General features: G+C 54.7%; 7 protein-coding genes across 7 annotated transcripts; 2 read left to right on the top strand and 5 right to left on the bottom strand.

Annotated features, from left to right (window-relative positions):
* Positions 1-66: 66 nt before the first annotated feature.
* Positions 67-819, top strand: G647_05810 (uncharacterized protein; the record flags this gene model as incomplete). Its single annotated transcript, XM_008730136.1, has 1 exon — positions 67-819. One exon carries the CDS (start codon positions 67-69, stop codon positions 817-819), a length of 753 nt encoding a protein of 250 aa, XP_008728358.1.
* A 264-nt stretch (positions 820-1,083) lies between these two features.
* Positions 1,084-2,167, bottom strand: G647_05809 (uncharacterized protein; the record flags this gene model as incomplete). Its single annotated transcript, XM_008730135.1, has 2 exons — positions 1,084-1,373; positions 1,429-2,167. The coding sequence occupies 2 exons, from the start codon at positions 2,165-2,167 to the stop codon at positions 1,084-1,086; spliced, it is 1,029 nt and encodes a 342-aa protein (XP_008728357.1).
* Positions 2,168-3,216: 1,049 nt separating this feature from the next.
* G647_05808 (uncharacterized protein) lies at positions 3,217-4,293 on the bottom strand (the record flags this gene model as incomplete). Its single annotated transcript, XM_008730134.1, has 2 exons — positions 3,217-3,959; positions 4,011-4,293. The coding sequence occupies 2 exons, from the start codon at positions 4,291-4,293 to the stop codon at positions 3,217-3,219; spliced, it is 1,026 nt and encodes a 341-aa protein (XP_008728356.1).
* An 895-nt stretch (positions 4,294-5,188) lies between these two features.
* Positions 5,189-8,414, top strand: G647_05807 (uncharacterized protein; the record flags this gene model as incomplete). The annotated part of the gene is made up of 5 exons (XM_008730133.1): positions 5,189-5,232; positions 5,281-5,390; positions 5,442-5,749; positions 5,805-6,126; positions 6,187-8,414. The coding sequence occupies 5 exons, from the start codon at positions 5,189-5,191 to the stop codon at positions 8,412-8,414; spliced, it is 3,012 nt and encodes a 1,003-aa protein (XP_008728355.1).
* A 1,271-nt stretch (positions 8,415-9,685) lies between these two features.
* G647_05806 (uncharacterized protein) lies at positions 9,686-12,448 on the bottom strand (the record flags this gene model as incomplete). The annotated part of the gene is made up of 1 exon (XM_008730132.1): positions 9,686-12,448. The coding sequence occupies one exon, from the start codon at positions 12,446-12,448 to the stop codon at positions 9,686-9,688; it is 2,763 nt and encodes a 920-aa protein (XP_008728354.1).
* Positions 12,449-13,541: 1,093 nt separating this feature from the next.
* On the bottom strand, positions 13,542-14,951 carry G647_05805 (uncharacterized protein; the record flags this gene model as incomplete). The annotated part of the gene is made up of 2 exons (XM_008730131.1): positions 13,542-14,380; positions 14,465-14,951. 2 exons carry the CDS (start codon positions 14,949-14,951, stop codon positions 13,542-13,544), a joined length of 1,326 nt encoding a protein of 441 aa, XP_008728353.1.
* A 1,717-nt stretch (positions 14,952-16,668) lies between these two features.
* Positions 16,669-18,847, bottom strand: G647_05804 (uncharacterized protein; the record flags this gene model as incomplete). Its single annotated transcript, XM_008730130.1, has 3 exons — positions 16,669-16,980; positions 17,030-18,173; positions 18,228-18,847. 3 exons carry the CDS (start codon positions 18,845-18,847, stop codon positions 16,669-16,671), a joined length of 2,076 nt encoding a protein of 691 aa, XP_008728352.1.
* Between the last annotated feature and the right edge of the window lie 1,392 nt (positions 18,848-20,239).

Genomic DNA, 20,239 nt, shown 5'->3' with positions numbered 1-20,239 from the left:
GAGTCAACCCAGCTTCATCTTGGCCTCACTGTGAATTTGTGGCCAAGTAACGCGCTCTAGTACGACATGGCTTCTCGTGGGAGCATAGCTGCGCCAGAGGTCGCCGTCAAGATTTCCACAACACCACCTGAGGCTCGATACCATGATCCTGCATCCAGTAAAGACGATGGCTCGAACGAAATGCAAATTAGTTCGGCGACAGCGCATTCCGCCAATGAAATCGCCAGGAGAACTCGAACCGGTTTGAACTCTGAGCACGGCCACAGTCTCTCCTACATCCGCCCCATGACACAACATCCTGGCTCGTCTGTCGCGGCTTTCTTCAAAGGGCTCTTTACCACTGTCATCGGCATATCAACTCTCGGCACAAGCGTCACTTTCTCTTACGTCCTCTCCGGCGATACCACCAACCCTCGCTCCGCAAACCCTGTATTTGATCTCCGGCAGACACAGCTATTCCTTGCTATCAGCTGGCTCTTGTTTCTGCTTGCTCTGGCGAACGCCTCTCTCTGCTCGACTCTCCTGACATTCTTCAAATACCACTGGATTGCTGACTGGGATGGGGTGAATGGCAAAACGAGCCAGTTCGAAGTACAGATATATGCCGTCTCTGCAGCTGCTCTGATGGGTGCCCTGATCGTAGGAGCCTTTGTGCTGCTAAGTTTGGTGGTGGCGGCCTACTCTGCTATGATCGGATGGGTTGCGCTTGGGTTTACCGCGTTTTATGGACTCATCATTGCCGTAGGGGTTCTGCAACAGGTGCCATGGCCCTGGAGGAGCAACACGCCGACGCCGGGTGCGAACCACTCTGAGTGCTAGGAGTATGTTGGCAGGGACTGTAGAGCACCTAGATGCTGGTGCAGGTTCGCCTGTGCGATCGTGGTGCAGGGATAGTGTGGTAGATACCTGTTTTGTAGTTCATATCTTGATGATCGTGATCCGTTCAACTCTCAGGAGTGTTGTCGGCGTATGGGTCCAACGCGACGTCCAGCAAAGCTAGTCCAGCATAGGCAGCTCACCTGGTGGTCGTCTTGATAGTCATACATTACCGGCTCCCATAGAATGGGCGGCTTATGGTTTCCCTCAGTCACTTTCATCATCGGTGTCAGCTTTCCTCTTTCTTCCACCCTTCCCCTTCCCTTTGGGCTTGATTTCTTCATCGCTATCTTCGCTCTTGGCCTCAGACTTGGCACGGCCTTTCTTCGAACTCTCATCGGGAATGTTTTCGCAAATCTCGTTCAAGAAATCAAACTGGCCATCGTTCATCAGTGCTGCTTTGAGATGCTGTGCTGTGACCCGCTTGGAGTTGTTGGCTCTTGCTTCCGTTGCTCCTTTCGTGACCAGCGCTATCATGAAGAGCTCAAGGGCTTTGGCTGCATACAAATTAGAACAGGAGGATTGTTAGACAAAATTAGGGAGAACACTTACCGACGGCCGTAGGCGTGGCCTGGGCAACTTTGCCGACATCCTCATCGGCTTGCATGATACGCTTGATACGAGCGACGGGGAATTTTGTCCTGACGTCTATACCTGCCGTCAGATCTGCGGGGGCCGCAGGCATGGGTGGTTGCACAGGTTGTGCTGACTCGGCTTTGGGCTGTACGGCATGCTTGGGAGATGCGTCGACATGAAAGTCCGGATCCTGTTGTGCCTCGGCGGCCTGTTGCCGTCTTGTTCGGGGCATATCTCCGTACTGTGTGACCTGAGCCGGGAATGGTGGGAGATACGGCTGATTCAGAGTTTGACTGAAGGGTGACCGCGACGACGGCTGTTGGTGCTGAGGCGGTGGTGGGTTATTATATGTTGGTTGACCCAAGGCACGAGACTGAAGGGGCGGAGAATGTTGCACGGGGATTTGCCCTGGTAAGCTTGGAGTGCGAAAAGTTTGCGGCGAGTATGGGCTTTGTTGAGAGAATTGGCTCGGTGGCTGAGGGCGTGAACCAAAATATGATGTCGAGGGCGTGGCAGTCGAAGGGGAAAAGAAGGGCGAAGCGTCGTAGCTACCTCTGGGACTGAATGAATAGCCTGGCGGGAAATTTGGATCCGGCACGTTGTAGCTTGGAATCCGAGCTAGTCTGGGTGGTGGGGCGGTGGCATTTGTGAAGCCTGATAGATCTGGGCTGCTGGGGCGGTATGATGACTCGGGATTTTCGTGTTCCTCACTCATTGCTTGGCAGCGAATAAAGGTTGCAGCTGGTCGGTGGTGCAGAAAGTCCGGGGGAGTAATAGCACTGGTGATCTTGCAGTAGTGGATGATGGTGCAGTGAATGTGATCGAACTCATTTTGGACAGAACCAAGCTGCGTTCACATATGACTTTACTTCGCGACTGCCTGCATTGTCGATCTGAGGCAGTGGCCCGTTCACACGCCACGACGTGAATACACGACCCAGGCCAGACGTCACTGCGACAGTTTCAATAATGACCAACAATGTGAAGCATCAAGTGAACGCGCTTCGGGACAGGATGAATGTAAATCCGACGAGATGGGGACCTTTGGGGGGAGGGTGGTGGGTATGAGCGAGTTCCGAGTTGGCAAACGGGTCATCCGGTTTCAAAATAATGCTGCACGTCCGGGCGGCAGAGAGCGAGGGGATGGAGGGGCCTTATAAAAACATTCGGCGAGCCATCGATCCAGGCCGCAGCGGCAGGGGAAATGCGCAATCCGATCATCAGATCAACGCCGCTACGCCCCAAACGCGACCAATCAATCCCGCCATCTCCGACTTGCCCTTTTTGTCCCACCTCATTTTCCACAGCTCGCTCTGATTTTTCTGGTCCGTCTCCATTGTTGACAGCGCTGCTACCCCGCCAGTTCCAGCCCAGCGGCGTCCATCCATGACTGCGCTGTTGTTGTTAGCTGTTGAGACTCACGCTGACAATTTGGTGATGTCGGCAGATCGGTCGACAACTTCAATCTGATGCATCATGCGTTTCGTGTCATCGCACGCGTTCGTCGACACTCACGTTCACTTGACGCGCCGGACATGGAATGTCGAAATCCACACTCCTGCAGCCGTTCATTGTTTCATCGCTCATTGCCAAATGACGACAGAGCAGTCTGGAGACAGTGGCCGACATTTAAGAGCATAGCAGCAACCCAGTTGTCAGACTGTGGTCGTCGGTTTGCATGTCCAACCACTGTCGATGAAAGACCTGAAAACTTGATCTAATCTGATGGCACTGTAGCCTTGACGCGTGCCAGTGCACGTCGTCCTATTTGATGGCCGAAGCAAGACTCGAGGACATCACATCATCGGTCATTATATCAAGGCCCCGAAGCCGTTCTTCACGAGTTTCGCCCAGGAACAAGCTCACCACAGGCCAGGCATGAATCCCTGCTTCCTGCTCATGGACCTTGACCACAGCTCCGTCCTTCTTCATGTTCATGACCATTTCTTGGATCCCAGGCGCAAACACTTCTTCCGAGCCGTATAGGATGCGATAACCACTCAGTGGCGATGCTTGTTTCCAACGCCCCGTACAAAGGCCCGGTGAAATAACACCATCGGTCATGGTCGCCTCACCGGCGTATTGCTTTGCGTACAGATGAAGGCTGTTCTTATCTAGGTAGTCGCTGCGCGTATTGTGGTTCAGGTCAGACACGAGGTGTGTCCATGGGCTCAGCAGGATCGCTAGGCCTGGCCGATGCAGAGCGCGGAATTGAGGATCTTGTTCGAGATGACCGGGCTGGAGTAGCATGCTCAAAATGAGGGTTGCCCCTGCCGAATCCCCACTGACGCAAATTTTCGCAGCCGAACTGTCTCCGAACGTCTCTCGAAGAAACGTATATCCTGCACGGGTCTCGTTGAACTGGATTGGCCACCTAGCATCTGGAACGAGGGTGTATTCCAGGGCGAAGACGGCTGGATTCTTGAACCCGCGTTCTTTCAGTCGGGTGGCCCAGGCCATGAGAAATTCGATATAGAAATATGCGGACCCCATCGAGAAGCCACCCCCTGCAACAGCAGAGGTCAGTTAGGTTTAAAAGAGCATGCTCGATTACTGACCATGGGCGTAGTATACGATGATGTCCGGCTCGATATGCGCATCCTCGATGATCCAAAGTCCTCTTGTGTCATGTCGGATGACCTCCCGATAGAATATCGGACAGTGCAGATACCCATGTCGCAGCAGACGGAATCTAAAGAAGGGAAGAGCCACCCATTTTGAGAAAAAGACCCTTCCCACACCGGCGGGAATTTTGGCAAATGCGAACCGGACGCAGCGAATCACCACGTCTTGGAAAACCGTGGCATGCCGAGTGAAGGGCGACTGTGACTGCTTTTTCATATAATATCGTTCACATACCAGCTGGTATGGTAGTTGAAAGGCTGCCACGAACTATCAGTACTCCTTCCTGGCTCAGGATGATATGCGGACGGACCAAGGAAGGGGATTACTTGGGCGGCTACAACCAAGAGCTCGCGGAACGCTACTTGGTACAGTAGTTGTGGTATAAGGAAAATAACGAAGGCAACGCAGTCGAGTCCATTTATTGACCCCAAGATCATTGTTCTCGTGGCTGATGGTGTGTTGGATCAAACGGATCACTCGCTCCAGTGACGTCGAGCCCTTGGATGTTGAAACCCTCCCAATCCAGTGCCGACTGAAATGAATGAGAGACTGTACGAAATCTAAAAGTGCGAGGCTGTGCGCAGAGGAAACTGGTGTACTGAAACAGAGGAATGTACACGGAAGTTGAAGTCTTGAATGTCTGCGAGATACCTCGTACTGTGTACATCTGCTGTAGTTAGTGGGCACATACCCTTCCACCCTTCGGCCGGCTGGTGATCTCACCATTCCAAGCTTCTTTTCCCGGCGATCTGCGAATCCTTAGGGGTCGAGACCCGCTAGCTCTTTCCGCTCTAGTGTCACCCGGCGACCTTCGCTGCAGGCGCGAAGCCTCTATTAGGCAGCCTCTCGTGGCTTGAGGTCGTGGTCTGGCGACTGAGAGACTCTCCAGAAAACTGCCTTTCCATTACTGCCCGTCGGTACTGTTCAATATACATTAGATCTTCACTGAGACATGTTCTGAATATTTGCTACTTATCCCTGCTTTGAAAGTCGCGTCACAGTCTACCAGACGCTCTTGCTGGTTGGCTTCTAATGGCTGTGATCTTTCCGAGGTCCCATTCATAATTGCGACAATCACACCTGCGAGTCTTCTAAAGGCCCAGCCATCACCATGGCTGCCATAGCGCTGGATGCGTCTCTGAAGGAAGTCCTTGAGTGAGCTTGAAGTGTCCACCTCTTGATCACCTTGACTGACAACATCAGCCTGTTAGACTTGGACAAAGTTCCCGAAAAACTACGATGTACCAACTGCCACAATCTCAATCTGAGCCCTTACAAGACATCCTGTTGCGATGTCTACATCTGCGAATCCTGTCAGTGAATCTCGGCTCTCTTCATCTTGGCACCCAGCTGACCGCCGGCAGGCTTCAATGACCACCGCAATTCGACTTGTCCCAAATGCGAACACAAACCTTTTACCGACGACATCTGTAAGCCCAATAAAGGCATGCGTGCCACAGTCAAGACCTGGCTCAAGAGTCAAGAGAAGGCCAAAGCCGACGGACAGGACAAAGCGGATGCCGCGCAACCATCCGCGGACAAACCGATGGTGAATGGCGATGGTCAAGCAGGAATGACGGCGAATGCCGCAGCTGTGGCAGAAGACCAGCCGCCGGTCGACGCAGTTGAGACTGAAGGGACGCCAGCCGCCGACTTACAACCTTCCATCGAGGTGATTTACAGCCGCCTCCTACTTTTCTTCTGCAACCTCTAACTTATCCTCTCAGGAACCTGATCACGAGTTCGTCGATAACGACGACGACATTGAATTTCAAGTAGAACTCGACGACGACCATCAGCAACTTCCCGTCCAACGACCGAAGAGCGCAGAAGAAACTCCTCAACCCCAATCTACCAAATCCTTCGAGACCCTTCAGCCGCAGTCACAAGACGCGCTCAATAACAACAGCTTTGATGGGATGAATGGCGTTGAAATCTCGGATTATATGGGTGGCTTCAATAACAACATGGACGCGACCCAAATGCAGCAGATGATGCAGATGATGCAGGCCAACATGCAGAACGGCATGCCTTTCAACCCCATGATGAGTGAGTCTGAACGGTCAATCACGATATGATGTTTCTCATGCTGACGGAATCCGACTGCAGTGACTATGATGTCCAATATGAACCAAATGTCTGGCATGCTCGGCGGGTTTGGCGGTCCCAATGGAGGCATGAACATGAATGGAATGAATGGCATGAACATGGGCATGAACTTCGATCCCACCCAAGGGATGTATGGCTGGAACGGCCAGAGCAACAGTATGTGGCAGAATAATAATGCAAATGCATTCCCGAATGGCATGGGCAATAACCTTGGTTCCGCTTATGGTTTCAACATGGCCCCAAATGGCAACTTTCAGCAGAACTACGCAGGTGGTGATTTCCCAAATGCTTACCACAACGGCCGCGGCTATGGCAGAGGCCGTGCTCGCGGTCGTGGCGGCTTTGGAAGAGGTCGCGGTAACTTCAATCAGTACTCGCAGTATCAACAACCACAGGGCTATCAAAACGGCCCCGGTCCGCGGCAATTCGATAACCGCAACACGCAGTCTCACATGATGCACAATGACCGCGCCGCGACGAGCGCCCACCAAGAAGACGAAGACAATCGTGAGGTTGTCGACGAGAGTCATGAAGATGATGACTTTGCCCCTGGTGGCCAAGAGGAGGTCCAGGAGGCCCTCGGTGAAGACTACCAGAAGTCAAGTGTCGCCCCGGGCACTGCTACTCCTGAGGTCGCCATCGCTGCAGATGCTAATGGAACGGGTGAACCGGAGCCCGCGCGGCAAGCTGATGCCCTGAGTATTGATAACGTGACCGAGGCTGCCGTTAAGAACGAGCCTGAGTCCGTCGAGCAAGAGCCTCCTGAGCCTGTTCCCTCGGCTGCGCCAGAGAAACCAATACCAGAGGCTTACAATGAGGATCTCCAAGGTTCGATGGCACCACCATCCGCGCCGCTGGGTCCTTCGGCTCAATATGGTGACTATGGGTTCCGTTCTCGAGGACACGGTAGATTCTCGTCGCGCGGTCGTGGTTCAGTGTCCATGTCAAATGGTCATGTTGCCTCACAAGTAAAGCCCTTTTCACCTTCCTCACCACTGACAGAGCCCAAGGGGGTCGGTGTCGTTGGTGCGCCAACGGGTCCTAGAGCGATGCGTGAACCGCCTGCACCAGCGCCTACGAGACCAGTCTCTCGATCCGCGGCGACGGGGTTCCAGATCATGGGCAGGGCATCTATGACGGCGTCGTCAAGGTCAGAATCACGGGATGTTGACAGAGCTCATAGCAAATCACCCGATCGAGAGAGCAGAGACCATTCGAGACGGCCGTACAAAGAGGAAAAGTACCGCAGTTCGAGGCGTGAAACCGAGGCCCAAGACGAGAGGGACCATCGCGATCAGGATAAGCGATCCAGGAGGTCGTCAAAGCGAGACACCCACGATGAATACGAGCGGGATGACCAGGAATCTTCTTATGCTCCATCTGAGTCGGCAGATTACAAGTCTTCCTCGCGCCGCAGTCGAAATGATAAGGAAAGACCGTCCAAGCATTCCTCGCGCTCACGACGGCATCACGAAGAAGATGCCAGCGGCGACCACGAGATGGACGATTACGAAGACTCGACGCGGTCAAGCCGAGACGCATACGGCGAAAGCAGAAGCAAACACCGAAGCACCAAATCGTCCAAGTACGATGACCGGGAGCGAGAGCGGGAGCGAGAGAGAGAGCGTGATCGCGACCGCGACCGTGATCGAGACCGAGATCGAGAAAAGACCCGAGACCGGGACCGCGATAAGGAGCGAGATCGCGAAGACCGACATCGAGACCGTGATCGCGATCACCGAAAACGCTCCCGCCACGACCGCCACCGCGAGGACAACGCCGACTACGACTACGATTACGAGCAACAAGAAGAAACTGTCGAGGAATCCGAGTCCCGACACCGCTCCCGTCGCCACAAGAAAGACCACCATCGCGACACGTCGGAGCATAACGGCACAACAAACTCCACCGCCCTCCCCAATGGCCGTTCTCAGTCTCACCGTTCGAGCGCGAACGGGACGCCGGCGCCTGCACCCTCCCAACCGTCGGCGGCAGCGTCCAAGCTCGCCGAGGAAAAGGACATGTACACCATCGAACGGGAGAAGTTGTCCCGGGAACGCATGCTCAAGGAACAGCAACGACGAGCGAAACAAGCGGGCGCTCCTGGATCCGGAAGTGCAAGTACGAATCCAGGGAGAAGAATGTCGCACAAATACGAGGATGACCTGGAACGGCATTTGGTGGAAGGGGAGAGACAGAGGCTTGGCAGTGGCAGGACGTGGCGGTAGGGATATTCGCAACGAGCCTGTCAGTAGCGGCCGAGGACGTGAATGTGAAGTTGTGCGTCGATGGTCTGGTCTGGTCCCGAGAGGCGGAGATATTTGAGCAAGGCAACCTGGTCGATGTGCGACGAGCTGGTTCGTTGCGGCCGGAGACATGAATGAAGTTTTGCGTCAACGGTCTGGCGGTCTGGTCCGGTCCAGAGAGGCGCAGAGACATTCGAGCTCAAGGCAACATGATCGATGATCGATTCTTGGAGCTTGGGGCTTGATGCTTGATGCCTCACGATAGCAGATGTGGTGGTGGCTCAGCATCCTCACCTCGTGCGATTCAGCCCTGGACTCACGTTCCTTTACTACTGAAACTTGAGGTTCCCGCATCGCAAAAGTCCCAGGAGACAAAGACTTGGGAAGTCAGTTGTCGGTAGATCCAGACTTGTTTTGTTGATGGTGGGTGGAAGGAATCCGCGAAAATACAGTGGATAGATTCAATCAGTCACGACGATCGATTTCTCCGTCTCTGCCGTCCTCCCTGTTGTCGGTTGGTCGATGGACATTCCGACGGGCTGACATGCTACACATTTAGTTATTTACAGTATTTAGCCGTAGACGCATCGGTGGCATCGGTAGCATTGCTACCTTAGCCTTGCGATACGAGGTGATGTGATATGAGGCGATGCGAAATGATGACTTGGACTGCAATGCTCCAGGGGGAGGAGCATCCATACAGGTCCTGTACGAGGAGAACAGCAGATATAAACTCTACTCTACTATATACTCAATTTACTCGGTACTGTCACCCAACTGTCCTGCAGGAGTCCCTCGGCACATTGATTTATTCAATACCTATTCAACATGTAGTACTCCGTACTCTGTATTACTCCGTACACTACTGGTGGTACGAATACGCTTCTTTGTACTCTGTCTCGTCCGTTACGCCAGAAGATACCTGACCTGCCCTAAGTAGGTAGTCCATTCAATCGTTCAATCGTTCCTTCAACCAATCACTCATAAATCAATCACTCATAAACTAGACGGGGACAGGGCCGACGCCAAATCATCATCTCATCCGTATCCAGAGTTGATGACAAGGTCAGAGGTGATGACTTTTCTGACTTTCCCCAGAGCATCATTGCAGTTGCAGTTGCAACTTCCCTTTGTCCAGTACCGTATCCAATACATAGTACTCCGTCCTTGCCACGGTTTCCGGCGCCGTTCCGCCGCATCTCACAGATTCCCAGATTCCCAGCACATGGAATACGCATTACCAGATATGCTTTTCACCAGGGCACGACCTTGACCTTTTCGATCAACTCCTTGGGTAGCTCCTCCTCCTTGATCAGACCCATCTGGATACAATCTCCCCAGAAGAACATGGCGCGTTCTTGCGCGTAGGCGAGGTAGTCGAATTCTTCCGAGCTTTCTTGCTCTGGAGTGTCCGAGGCCGAGTCGGTGCACGAGTGAGCAGAGACATCATCAGCAGCAGCGCCCGGTTGAGCTCCAGGCTGGCACGGAGATAAGGGATCGGGTTTGTCTCCGTCGCCGTCGCCGTTGATGGAGATTGCGTGTTCTGGGTCAGTCCCAACACCATCAAGGCTGGTGCGATCAGGCTGTTCAACCACGGCATGACCATCCCCTTCCCGATGTGCCGCCTCTTGTGCGCTCCCCTCGGGCCGGTCCCAACGGCTCTCCAGCTGAAGTTCTTTCTCTTCTTGCGTGAGTGGGTCCGACATGGGAAGTGGCCGTTGACCACTCTTGTAACCGTGATCGGCCACCATTTTCTTGACCTTGTCCACGACCTTCTTCTCCCCAGTAGACACCTTGTCGGCGAGACCCTTTCTACCTTCATTTACCGCGTGGCCTACTTTCTTCGCCATCTTTTCCTTCTCTTCCATCGCATCCAGCTCGGGCACTTTCGCCTGCACGATCCCCCAGGCAACCCACATGGCCGAGTTCGCTAATCTCCATACTCTGGCTTGCTGCAATAGCCGCTGGATCTCTTCCTCTTGAGCCTTCTCTCGCTCTGTCTCTTCTTTGTCGTAGTCGAAAACTGCTCCAGCTCCACCTACATAGCCGGTTGACGACCCGGCCACACCACTGGGTGTCCGTGCGTCGAGCATGAAATCGCTGATGTTCGTCTTCTCCCTGGCTTCCATTTTGGGCGTCGCACTCGCTGACGGATTGAATTGTGGACGGTGCATGACGTAGCTCCTCACGAACCGGTATTGTTCCTGCTCGGTAGGGTATCTCCTGGTGTCGCATACAAATGACTTGTCCGGGGTGTTGTGGTAGTTGTAGCACCACTCGGTGAAATGGTTTGCAAACTCCAGTCCGGCCAAATTCTGAGCTGCGTATTCAAAATCAATGACCACAAGTTGTTTGTGGTGATTTGAGGGCTGCAGGAGCGGCGAGGTCCCGGACGGTTGAAGCCGCATGAGATTGCCGTACTGCGTGTCGTTGTGTGCAAAGACAAGCTGTTTACGGATTCCCTCAGGGCCGCCGCTTTCTGTGATGAGTCTTCTCCGGTACGCGTCGTAGGTGCGCCGGAAGATGGGCCACTCCACCCCACAGATGAGTCCACGCCGCACGTAACGGGGATTGACTAGAGAGTTGCGTCTTGAGGTGCCAGCGGTAAGTTCCTCCTCTGCTTGATGAATTTGCGCGTCGAGCCACGTGATCACCTTCTCGCAGCGATCGACCCATTTGTCCCAATTCACAAAGGTAGCCGGTCCAGACGCGAGTTCAGACTCGAGCAATTCGATCCCGTCGTGGAGTTCGCGCATCCGCTTGGCGATCTGTTTCGATGTCTCGGGGACTCGCAGGTCTTCAGCCGTCAGAGTCTTCGCTTGCAGAAACTCCTCGAAGCGGCCGTTATCGAATGAACCCAGGAGACGAGGGCCAATTCGTTTCCGAGCCAGGCGACGGAGAATGTTGAGCTCAGCATCACGATCTATCAGATGCTCAACTTGTGGTCCGTAAATGCGCAGAAGTAGGGGTGAAGGACGCCTTCTCGAAACAGGGGCAGCTGGAGCGGAAGTAAGGTCAGACTGTTTAGACGTGTCGGGCTCGGGCAAATTCTTAGGGGGGTGGACGACGTAGACAGCATTGGTAAGGGCCCCACTCAATCTGGCTACGTCGATCTCGCCGGCGCGTTCAAGAGGAATGCGCCGCCAACCCTTGATTTTGAGCGTGTGCGTCAATCGCAAGATGTCTTGCTTGAAAGTGACCCAGTGGTCGTAGTCCTTCCTCTTGGCCTTGTCAGTGGCGTCGCCATCCGTGGCTCCACCTGTGAAAGCCATCGTCTTGGTGTTGTCTAGCTTTGCTTCCACGTTGGGGACTAATATGTCCTCCCCGTAGAACTCCGTGTCTGACGACCCAGCAGGCACCGAGCGAGCCTGCTTGAACTTCGACGCTATCGAGCCTCTTCTCAAGCCGGCAGTCGAGGTCTTTCTCAGAAGTCTGGAGGCGTCACCAGTGAAACCCTGTAGAATGCTCTCGAGCTTTGCCAAGGAGAGGTCTTGTTCCTGGTCGGGCGCAGTGTCGTACGTCTTCGTCTCATCGGGCTGGATTTCTGGAGTCTGAAGGTGCTGATCGCGATGATGGCCGTGCCGGTGACGGCCCCATTTGTGCCTCTTCGACTTCTCCTCCTGGAGCCACTCGGCGACTTGAGAAAGGACACCTCGCAAATCCGGAGTCCTACTTTCTGCGGGCGTCATGCCCGGGGTCATGCTCCCTCCTCCTGCCATTGACGACGGCCGGGCAGCAGTATCATCGTCTAGACTGAAATACGACATGGCCTTGGTGAGCGGAGCTCCCGGCGAGGAAGTGTAAGAATGGGTCTGGTTCACGGCTGGTCTGCCAGTCAACTTCTTGCCTGAGATACTGGCACGGTGAATCCTGGGGCTCTGCGAGCCAGCGGATGTCAGAGAGTGGCCCAATTCTGGAGTCTTATCGTCTGCCAGGAATTTGGCGTTTGATTCGGGGATATGTTCTGGCTCGTCGAAGATGGTCACACCTGTGTTATAAGAGATGTCAGATTGCATTCATTGTTCTTCCAATGTGTAATGCGTAGCAGATGAAGCATAAAAAGCAAACATCCGCCCCATGTGTAGGTGCCGTTTCCTCACGCGCAAGGCCACAAACAGCCACTCGTTTGGTCGACCCAACCCTGTTGTCTTCCCCAGAACGAACGGCGACAAAAGGAAATGGGTCGCGTGACCAGTAATTGTACTGTATGCCTGGTGATGGAGACGGTAGTCACGCACGTGCTCGCAATCTCTTATCAGTTTGGTGGCGGCCTGCTTAGCCTAGCTCTCACTCGTCCAGTAGGAAGGCATCAAGGAGCGGTGGCACAGCAGGCCCTTGTGCAGCAAAAAGCAAGGACAATGTGGGCGAAATAGTAACACAGTGCCTCAGAATCGCTCAGACAAATGATTTCCGGCGGCAAATTCAATGCGGCGTAGCCTCCAGTGACCCTTGCTGTGTTGCAGGGAAAGGGATGGGCGGCGGTGCTTGAGTATTCGTACCTTTCTGGGGCCCTGCACGGGGAGAGTCGACGCCCCGGAGACTTGGAGTGGGATACGAAGGCGCCATGGTGGAAGGAGTCGCCGCGCCGCTAAAGCGCGAAAGGTAGAAAAGAGATTGTGGCTATATGTCATGAAGCGATACGATGCATTGGAAGTTGTGTGTGCGAGGAAAAGATGTCGCCTTGAGGCAGAAGCAAATTGACAGTAAAGGGGAAGTGAATGTGAATTGAAGCGCTCCAGGCACCGAATGACCTCACAAGCCACTGACAGGACCGCCACTTCCAAGGTTTGTGTGGCGCCACGACTAAGTTGCCTAATTCATTTGCCTGCAAAGCGAGCCGGCCAGACACGTGCGTTGCAGCCTCGCTTTCTCTCGGCCCATCACACGGTTCGTGGTCCTGTTAGACTGCAAATACTGCATCAGTGCGTTATATGGATATCTGTGGTTTACAGACATGGTCAAAACCAAGCCTGGCCCTCGTGGATGCCGTTCCCGTTTCATCGCTATGCCGTTGCTATGCATGGATATCGTTACAAGCCCAAAAATCCCTCCACGTTATAATCAACATTGCGAGTTGCCATCCCAATGTTCCCGGTGCCCACACTCTTTTTACCGGCCCAAGCTCTTCTGATGCGGCCGGTCATGTATTCTCGTCACGAGCGACCCGTCGGCCGGACTTCGACTCCGACTCGTACTGCCTCGTTTGGAGGGTCCATGCACCTCCTCCGGATCTTCTACGAGATCAGACAGTCCAAAGGCACTGTGCTCCACGTCATAGTTGTGCATCAGTCCTGCGCTTTCCGCGCTGACCTGGCGACTTTCTCCCCTCAATATCCCGCCGGGGCTGAACGTGAGGCTGCTACTCCGCCGGTGCGGATCGAGGCTCCTCCGGGCTTGCATACTCCTCCGCGTTTGAAAGGTAGCCAACGGATCCGTGGGAATGCCATCTTCGTCGGGAATCTTGCCGTTGAGTAATCGATGCCCGTCGGGGTCCCCGCGCGAGAGATTCAGCAGGTAGACTCCCGAGAAGATGACCAGAAACCCGCAGAGCAGGGATATCGTGTTGACGGCATCGGTCGTGTTGAACCCCGAGAACAGAATAAACGACGCGCATAATGTGGCCGTCGTGAAAGTCACATAGTACAGTGGGTTCACGATCGAGGTGGAAAACTGGCTGAGGGCCTTGTTGAAGTAATTCATCTGGGTGAGAATACACACGATTGTGACAATCATGAACACATAGGTCGAGGGGTGGGTGAATTGGTTGTTGCCCGCAAACGTGAGCTTCACGGCGATCCCGAACGCCTTGACTGACATGACCGATACGGAGCCGACGGTGGAGCAAATCGAAATGTAGATGAGAGGATTCTTCTTGCCGTACAGTGGCGCCACCTTGTATATCATCACGGTCGAGAAGACGATCGCGGCTAAGCAATAAATGATAAACGCTGGCCCCCAAAGTTAGCGGCACGGTTCTTTCTTCCCAGACGGACGGCACAACGCGGGCGGATGTGGTATTGTGGTCTCCATACCTGGTTTGATCGCGTATGCCAGAATCTGATCGACGGTCTCGATCTCCTTGTCCGGCGGCGCATGAAGCACAATGATCACGCTGCCCAGCAAGCAAATAGCGCAGCCCAGCTTGCCCAGTACTCCCAGCTCCTCCTCCAGGAAGTATGCGCCCAGCACCGCGCCGATCAGCACGCTCAGCGCGCCCAACGGAGTGACCAGAATCGCAGGGGCAAAGGCGTATGCGGCGAAGTTGGCGATCTCGCCCACGACCAGAGAGGATATGCCAGCCCACCACAGCGGTGTTTTCAGGTATGCGAAACCATCTCCTTCAAAGCCGTGCTTGTCTGCGGCGTCGTTCAGACCCTTCTTCGTGATCACAAAACTGGTTCCGATGGCCAGTGTCGATATTATCGCCAAGGTCAGGCCGATGTATTTATCCTCGAGCATGTTAAACACCATGTGCGTGCCATTGTCGGTTTGCGTGGCCGCCGGAGCAGCGTCGCCCATGTTGTCTCGTTCTTCGCTGACCCTCTCTCTGCTCGTCGACCCCCGGACCGTGGCAGCCGCAGTCTCAATGCGCGACGAGGACAGCCGTGGCCCAGCAAGGGAAGGTGGTGTGTCTCGGTAGAAGGAATGGTCAAAATGCGCCGCGACGATCAATTGCGCATCGAGTCGCGCCCGTGGTGTTTTCTCGCTTCAAGCTCTGCTCGACCAAACGTGGCCGGACTCCGAGGCTTGGGTTTCTAGGTACTCCGTAAGGCGAGGGGCTATCGCTGAAAGGATCGGTGGGTCACAGGCTAAACGAGAGACTATCCCACGAAGGGAACGATTCTGCAGAAGAACAGCGGCTGATCGAGGATGAAGCTCAGAGGGCTGTGGTGGTGTTTGGACCAAGGAGAGGGAAAGGGTGGAAAAGAATCGAGCCTGTCGTCGACGTTGCAGATGTCAAGATGCCAGGTTGAGCCAGGGGCTGCACACGCGCACCACGCACACGGCCACACATCCACACATCCACACAATCAGCTTATACGCCCACGGCTTGTCGCAGACCCTGTAACTCTTTCGGCCGGTGCCACGCGTCTATAAATCCACAGAAGAGCCTCGAGCCTCCACCCGCGCGCACTGCGCCTCCTTCTCAGCTCACCTTTTGGCAACGTCGATGCGCCTTTGTGTACTCCGTAGTGACCTTCCTCATCATGTCCGGGTCGAGCGCTGATACCTGTACGGAGTACAGAGTACACAATCCCCTTTTCTCATCATCACCGAGCGGAACAAAGCGCCGCGACCTCACACAAGTGCGCCACCTCAGCAGCCTCAAACTTCCTCATTGAAGCTTGGTTGACCTTGGCCATTCCCAAGGAAGCGTGAGTCGGTCACGACGCGGTCGAGCTTCTCATTCACCTTGTTCTCGAACCGCAACCGGATAGATTACTACTGCACGCGGTCAAGTCATGGAACCGACATTTGAGCTGGATGCTTCTTTTCGCGTTCACTGGGTATTCATCAACACTTCCGTCTATTGCAAAATCACCAGCAGTGAGGAAGAGGGCTGCCTCTCCCCTCTTTTCTAACCATCCGTCTATTCTGCAAAGGTCGTTTCCCAACCGCCACTCCACCAGGGAACGCCCGCAATAGAACGTATCAGTCTCTGTTCAAGGCTGCCACCCCAGTTCACCGAAAGAGTGCGGCATCCGCCTAATATGTACAAGCATCGCCGAATTCTTCAGGCCATCCTCAACTGGAGGAATGAGAGTGATCGTCTGTCTAGCACCGCCCACAACGTTGTCTATCCAGCTGTTCCCACAAACGCCCATAGTCGAATGGTTGGAGAGAAATGTGAAACCGGGCAACTCACCAAGGGCGCTGTAACGACGAAACAAACACCCAAGCACAGTAACTTTTTGAATAACCAAGCCAGTCTATGATTCTTTTGCACAGATCTCGTTGTCTTGTTGGAGATCAGCTGGTCGGCAGGGATCGTGAGCGATCCCCCAGACGCAGGGAAGACCCTTCTTCCAGGCATCATGGGCCAGAAGCCGGGCTTGAACAGCAAATCGCCGCTGGAATGCCCACCGTGGCTGATTTGCGGCCGTCTCGAGTCATTAGTGATGTAAAACCATGCCAAACAAAAATCGATCTCGTGGTTGAGCGGTCATGTTGCTCGCGGCCGCGGAATGGTAAATTTTCGTCTCCATCGCATTATGATGGGTACGGACCCATTCGCTCACATCATCGACAGATCTCCTGAGAGGCCAGCTCCCATGTTTCCGGAATGTTGGCCAGCAACCATGCCAGGCATATTTAGTGATGGACTCTTGTTCGCATTCAACTGGAGGTCTGGGTTGCATGGCGGCGAGTGCGTCTTGTGATACTTGAGCCCGTTGAGGTTCTTGTACCGCTTCTGGCAGACGTCGCACTTATACGGCTTCTCCTTCTCCATGCCCATGGTGCCGGGATAGGGGGCTTGGGTGTCAGGGTCGACGATGGAGAAAGTGCCGTCTCCGTTCTCGTGGAGGCGCTGGTTGTTGTGACCGTGCTAGCGCTCTGTTAGTCATATGCCCAGAAACCTTCCCGTGGCCACTTACTGTTTTGTGATATTTCAATCCGTTCTGGTTCTTGTAAGCCTTTTCACAACCAATCACCGGGCATCGGAATGGCTTAGGTTCTTCGTGTGGGAGAATGTTTGTCGTAGTGTCGGGTAACCCGGCAGCCACTTGCCGCTCACGAATCGTCCGGGCAATGTCGCTGTTCGCCGCGTACTGCCCGGTTCCAAGCCGATTCTGGATCTGCTGCTGCTGCTGTGTTTGCGCCTGGCCCATGCCTTGGTTGGCCGTGGAGAAGAGCCGCTTGGACGGCTCGTCTATGCAGAGATCGATCATGTCATTGTTCATGCCGAAACCATAACCGCCCATACCATTGGGAAGACCATTGTACAGAGCCATGTTCTGCATTGACATGTCATCCATCCCATCCATCATCCCGTCAGCCATCTCGCCGGGCGTGCCGGGGGCTGAGGAATCCGGGGTACCCCGATATCCAGTTTGAAGGTCTTGGAACTGCTGCATGGGATTGGGCATCAACGTGGAGGACGTGTTGCCCTGGAATCGAGCAGCGTTTCGCCCGGGGGCTACCGGCGTGCTGGGGGTGGATTGTCGATAAGCTTGGTGACCCTGCATCATGGTGGTGTTGAGTTGCGGGATTTGAGGCTGTTGTGAGGGAGCGGCAAAAGAGGTCTGGGGGGAGGATTGTGTATTCTGGGTATAGAGATTGGGGGGTGGTGTTGTCTCATCAGCGCCGTCTATGTCATCCATCTCCATGTCTTCAACAGTGTCCATATCAGGGATCGTTTGCAGTGTGCTGGAGAAGCCTGTTGAGGGTCTGTGCACGTTCTGGGCAGCGGGCTGCTGCATACCGAATGGCCGGCCTGGAGCGTTCTGCGACTGCTGTTGTTGACTCCGCTGCTGCGCCTCTTGTTGCACCTGAGCCGCCGTCGTCGCAGCAATAGCGGCGCGGCTATCAGGGACGGTGTGTTGAGCAGCGTGGGGCTGCACCGGATCCTTCTGGGCGTGGGCTTCTTCGTAGTGCTGCAATAGGTCATGTAGGGTGGGTAAGGTGAGGCCACAGCACGAGAAATCCTTCATGAAGTTGGCCTCCAGCTTTGGGAGGTAGGAGGAGGAGTGAAACGAGGGTGAGTTGAACGTGAAGGGTGACGTTCCGGACATGACCATGCTAGTCATCCATCAGTTCCATCGCATTTCGAACGCTGGGCACGGGTCAACTTACTCGTCCCGGATCCAGCTCCCTACTGAGATTCCTCCCCAGCTCATGCCGGCATTGAGACTCTGTGCGAGACTCTCCCGCCGGGCCCTGTCGTCAGCCCTGCCCTTCATCGAAATCGGCCGAGCGCCGTGTTCGAAGTTGGAAAAATCGCTCGAAGAATTCGCAGGCATCTGGGGTATGGGGCGGTTCAACGCCGTATCTGGGGTGGCGTTCGCCATCATGCGCTTCTCTTCGCTGTCACTTCTTTGCAGCGCCGAGGTCAAGTTCGAAGGTTGATTTCCGCGAGGCGACGTGGAGGTTTGTCTCACAGAGATGTCGAAAGGTCTGGCTACGCTCGCCATTCCCTGCTGCGGTGGCGAGACGCCAAATGTTGGAAAGGTGTTGTCGTCGAAGTCAGGCGCCAATCGCGAGGTGTCGGTGTCTAAGCAGAGACGTGTAGTCGTGCGTCCTACGTCGATGGGTTTCTTGAACCACGGTAGAAAGTCTTTCTCGGTCTTCCTGCTGAAGCACGGTCCGTTGCCGACGGGTGTCACGGGCGTAGTATCTCGAGAAGTGAATTGCGACCGATCACTCGGAGAAGGCGAGTGATTGAGTGGCGGCGGGCTGTCTTCGAGTTCTAACATAGACTTTCGAGAAACGACGTCGACGGTGGTTTCGGGTGAGGAGACCGAGCGAGGTTGTCGTCGCTGGGAGGTGAGGATCGAGGTGGGAATGGGCGGTGACGTTAGACGTGACCAGGTCGGCTTCGGAGTACCCGACTGCGAAGGTGCGGCGAGAAGCGAGGCTGGAGACGTCGATGTGTACAAAGGAGCGACGGCGTAGTGGAGATGCTGTGTGGTCAATGGTTGGCACTCGCAGGTACTCGTAGAACGGCCTACAAGATAACTGTTGGGGGCTCTGGGATGTGACGTGAGGGAGAAGAGTGTGAACAAGTTCCAAGTGACGAGAAGGTCGTTGCTAAAGGTACAGTACGGGTTCGTGTACGGGCATAGTGCCATGCAAGTCGAGTCGGAACGACCAGTGGCTCCCCTCGAGAATGGGCACTCTCGGCTTCCACATCCTTGCCTCCCAGGCTCCTCTGCATCAGCAGCACCACGTCAAAGTTACAACCCGCATCCACAGCTGCAACGCCGGGGCCTGTGCTTGGCCCGATTCCCGGTGGCCCCTCGCCAGTGGGACTCCTGGTTCTCGTCGCGCTCGACGCCGGACTAATGGCTATTCTCGAAGGGCACGACCACCGCTGCCTACGTCGTTGTACGGAGCAGATCTACCCAGTATGTGCGACAGCGGCTTATCTCACGCCATCAAGTCCCAGACGAACGTATTGGTGCTGAGGATCGACCTTCACTCTAAAGAAGTTGAGGCTAGGCGCGACACTATGGTTAATGCGGGATCCCTCGCGTCAATCGCCTTTCCCTCGATTCCTTGACTCCATGACAACGAGTCAAAACCGGTGCCGCTTCGTTATGCCGGAGAGTTCAGAGATCTCATCCCCGACAATCAGGCTCAACAATTATTGTCAGTCAGACTCATGGTTATTGTCTGTCGCCGTGGGCGCATGGCCACCTGGATTCTGGCAGCCTCGTCGAAGATGCAGATAACCAGGAATACTGGTCAGTGATCAGCACCCGGGGCCAGGAGAGTATGCCGTCGTCGCTTAGCTTACCGCTCGACCATTCTGTCTCCCAAGGTGACTCGTACCATCAGTTTTGCTGGTCGGAGATTTGGGGGAGGAGCACTGGCAAGGTGAGGCCGGCTCATGACCACATCCTCTGCAGTCATGATTGGCGACCATTCAACAACCTCGTCAGTGTCGTCCAAACTTCTGGATGTATCTGTTTGCACACCGCTGAGCCACGGTTTCCAGGCCGAGGGCGGTCTCAGGTTTGCCGGGCGCCTGGAGTAAGACTGGCCTCGGAAATTCCTGGCCGTGTTGCTCTCGTAACAATAACACGAAAACCATCAGAGAGGAGCCGGACAGAACCGATTCTCGTGAGGTGCAAATGTAACTTTCC

Source organism: Cladophialophora carrionii, assembly GCF_000365165.1.
Source record: "Cladophialophora carrionii CBS 160.54 unplaced genomic scaffold supercont1.4, whole genome shotgun sequence".
In the NCBI taxonomy this organism is placed as follows: Eukaryota; Fungi; Ascomycota; class Eurotiomycetes; order Chaetothyriales; family Herpotrichiellaceae; genus Cladophialophora; species Cladophialophora carrionii.
Note: the sequence above shows the minus strand (reverse complement) of the source record. Positions and strands in the feature narration are given on the sequence as shown.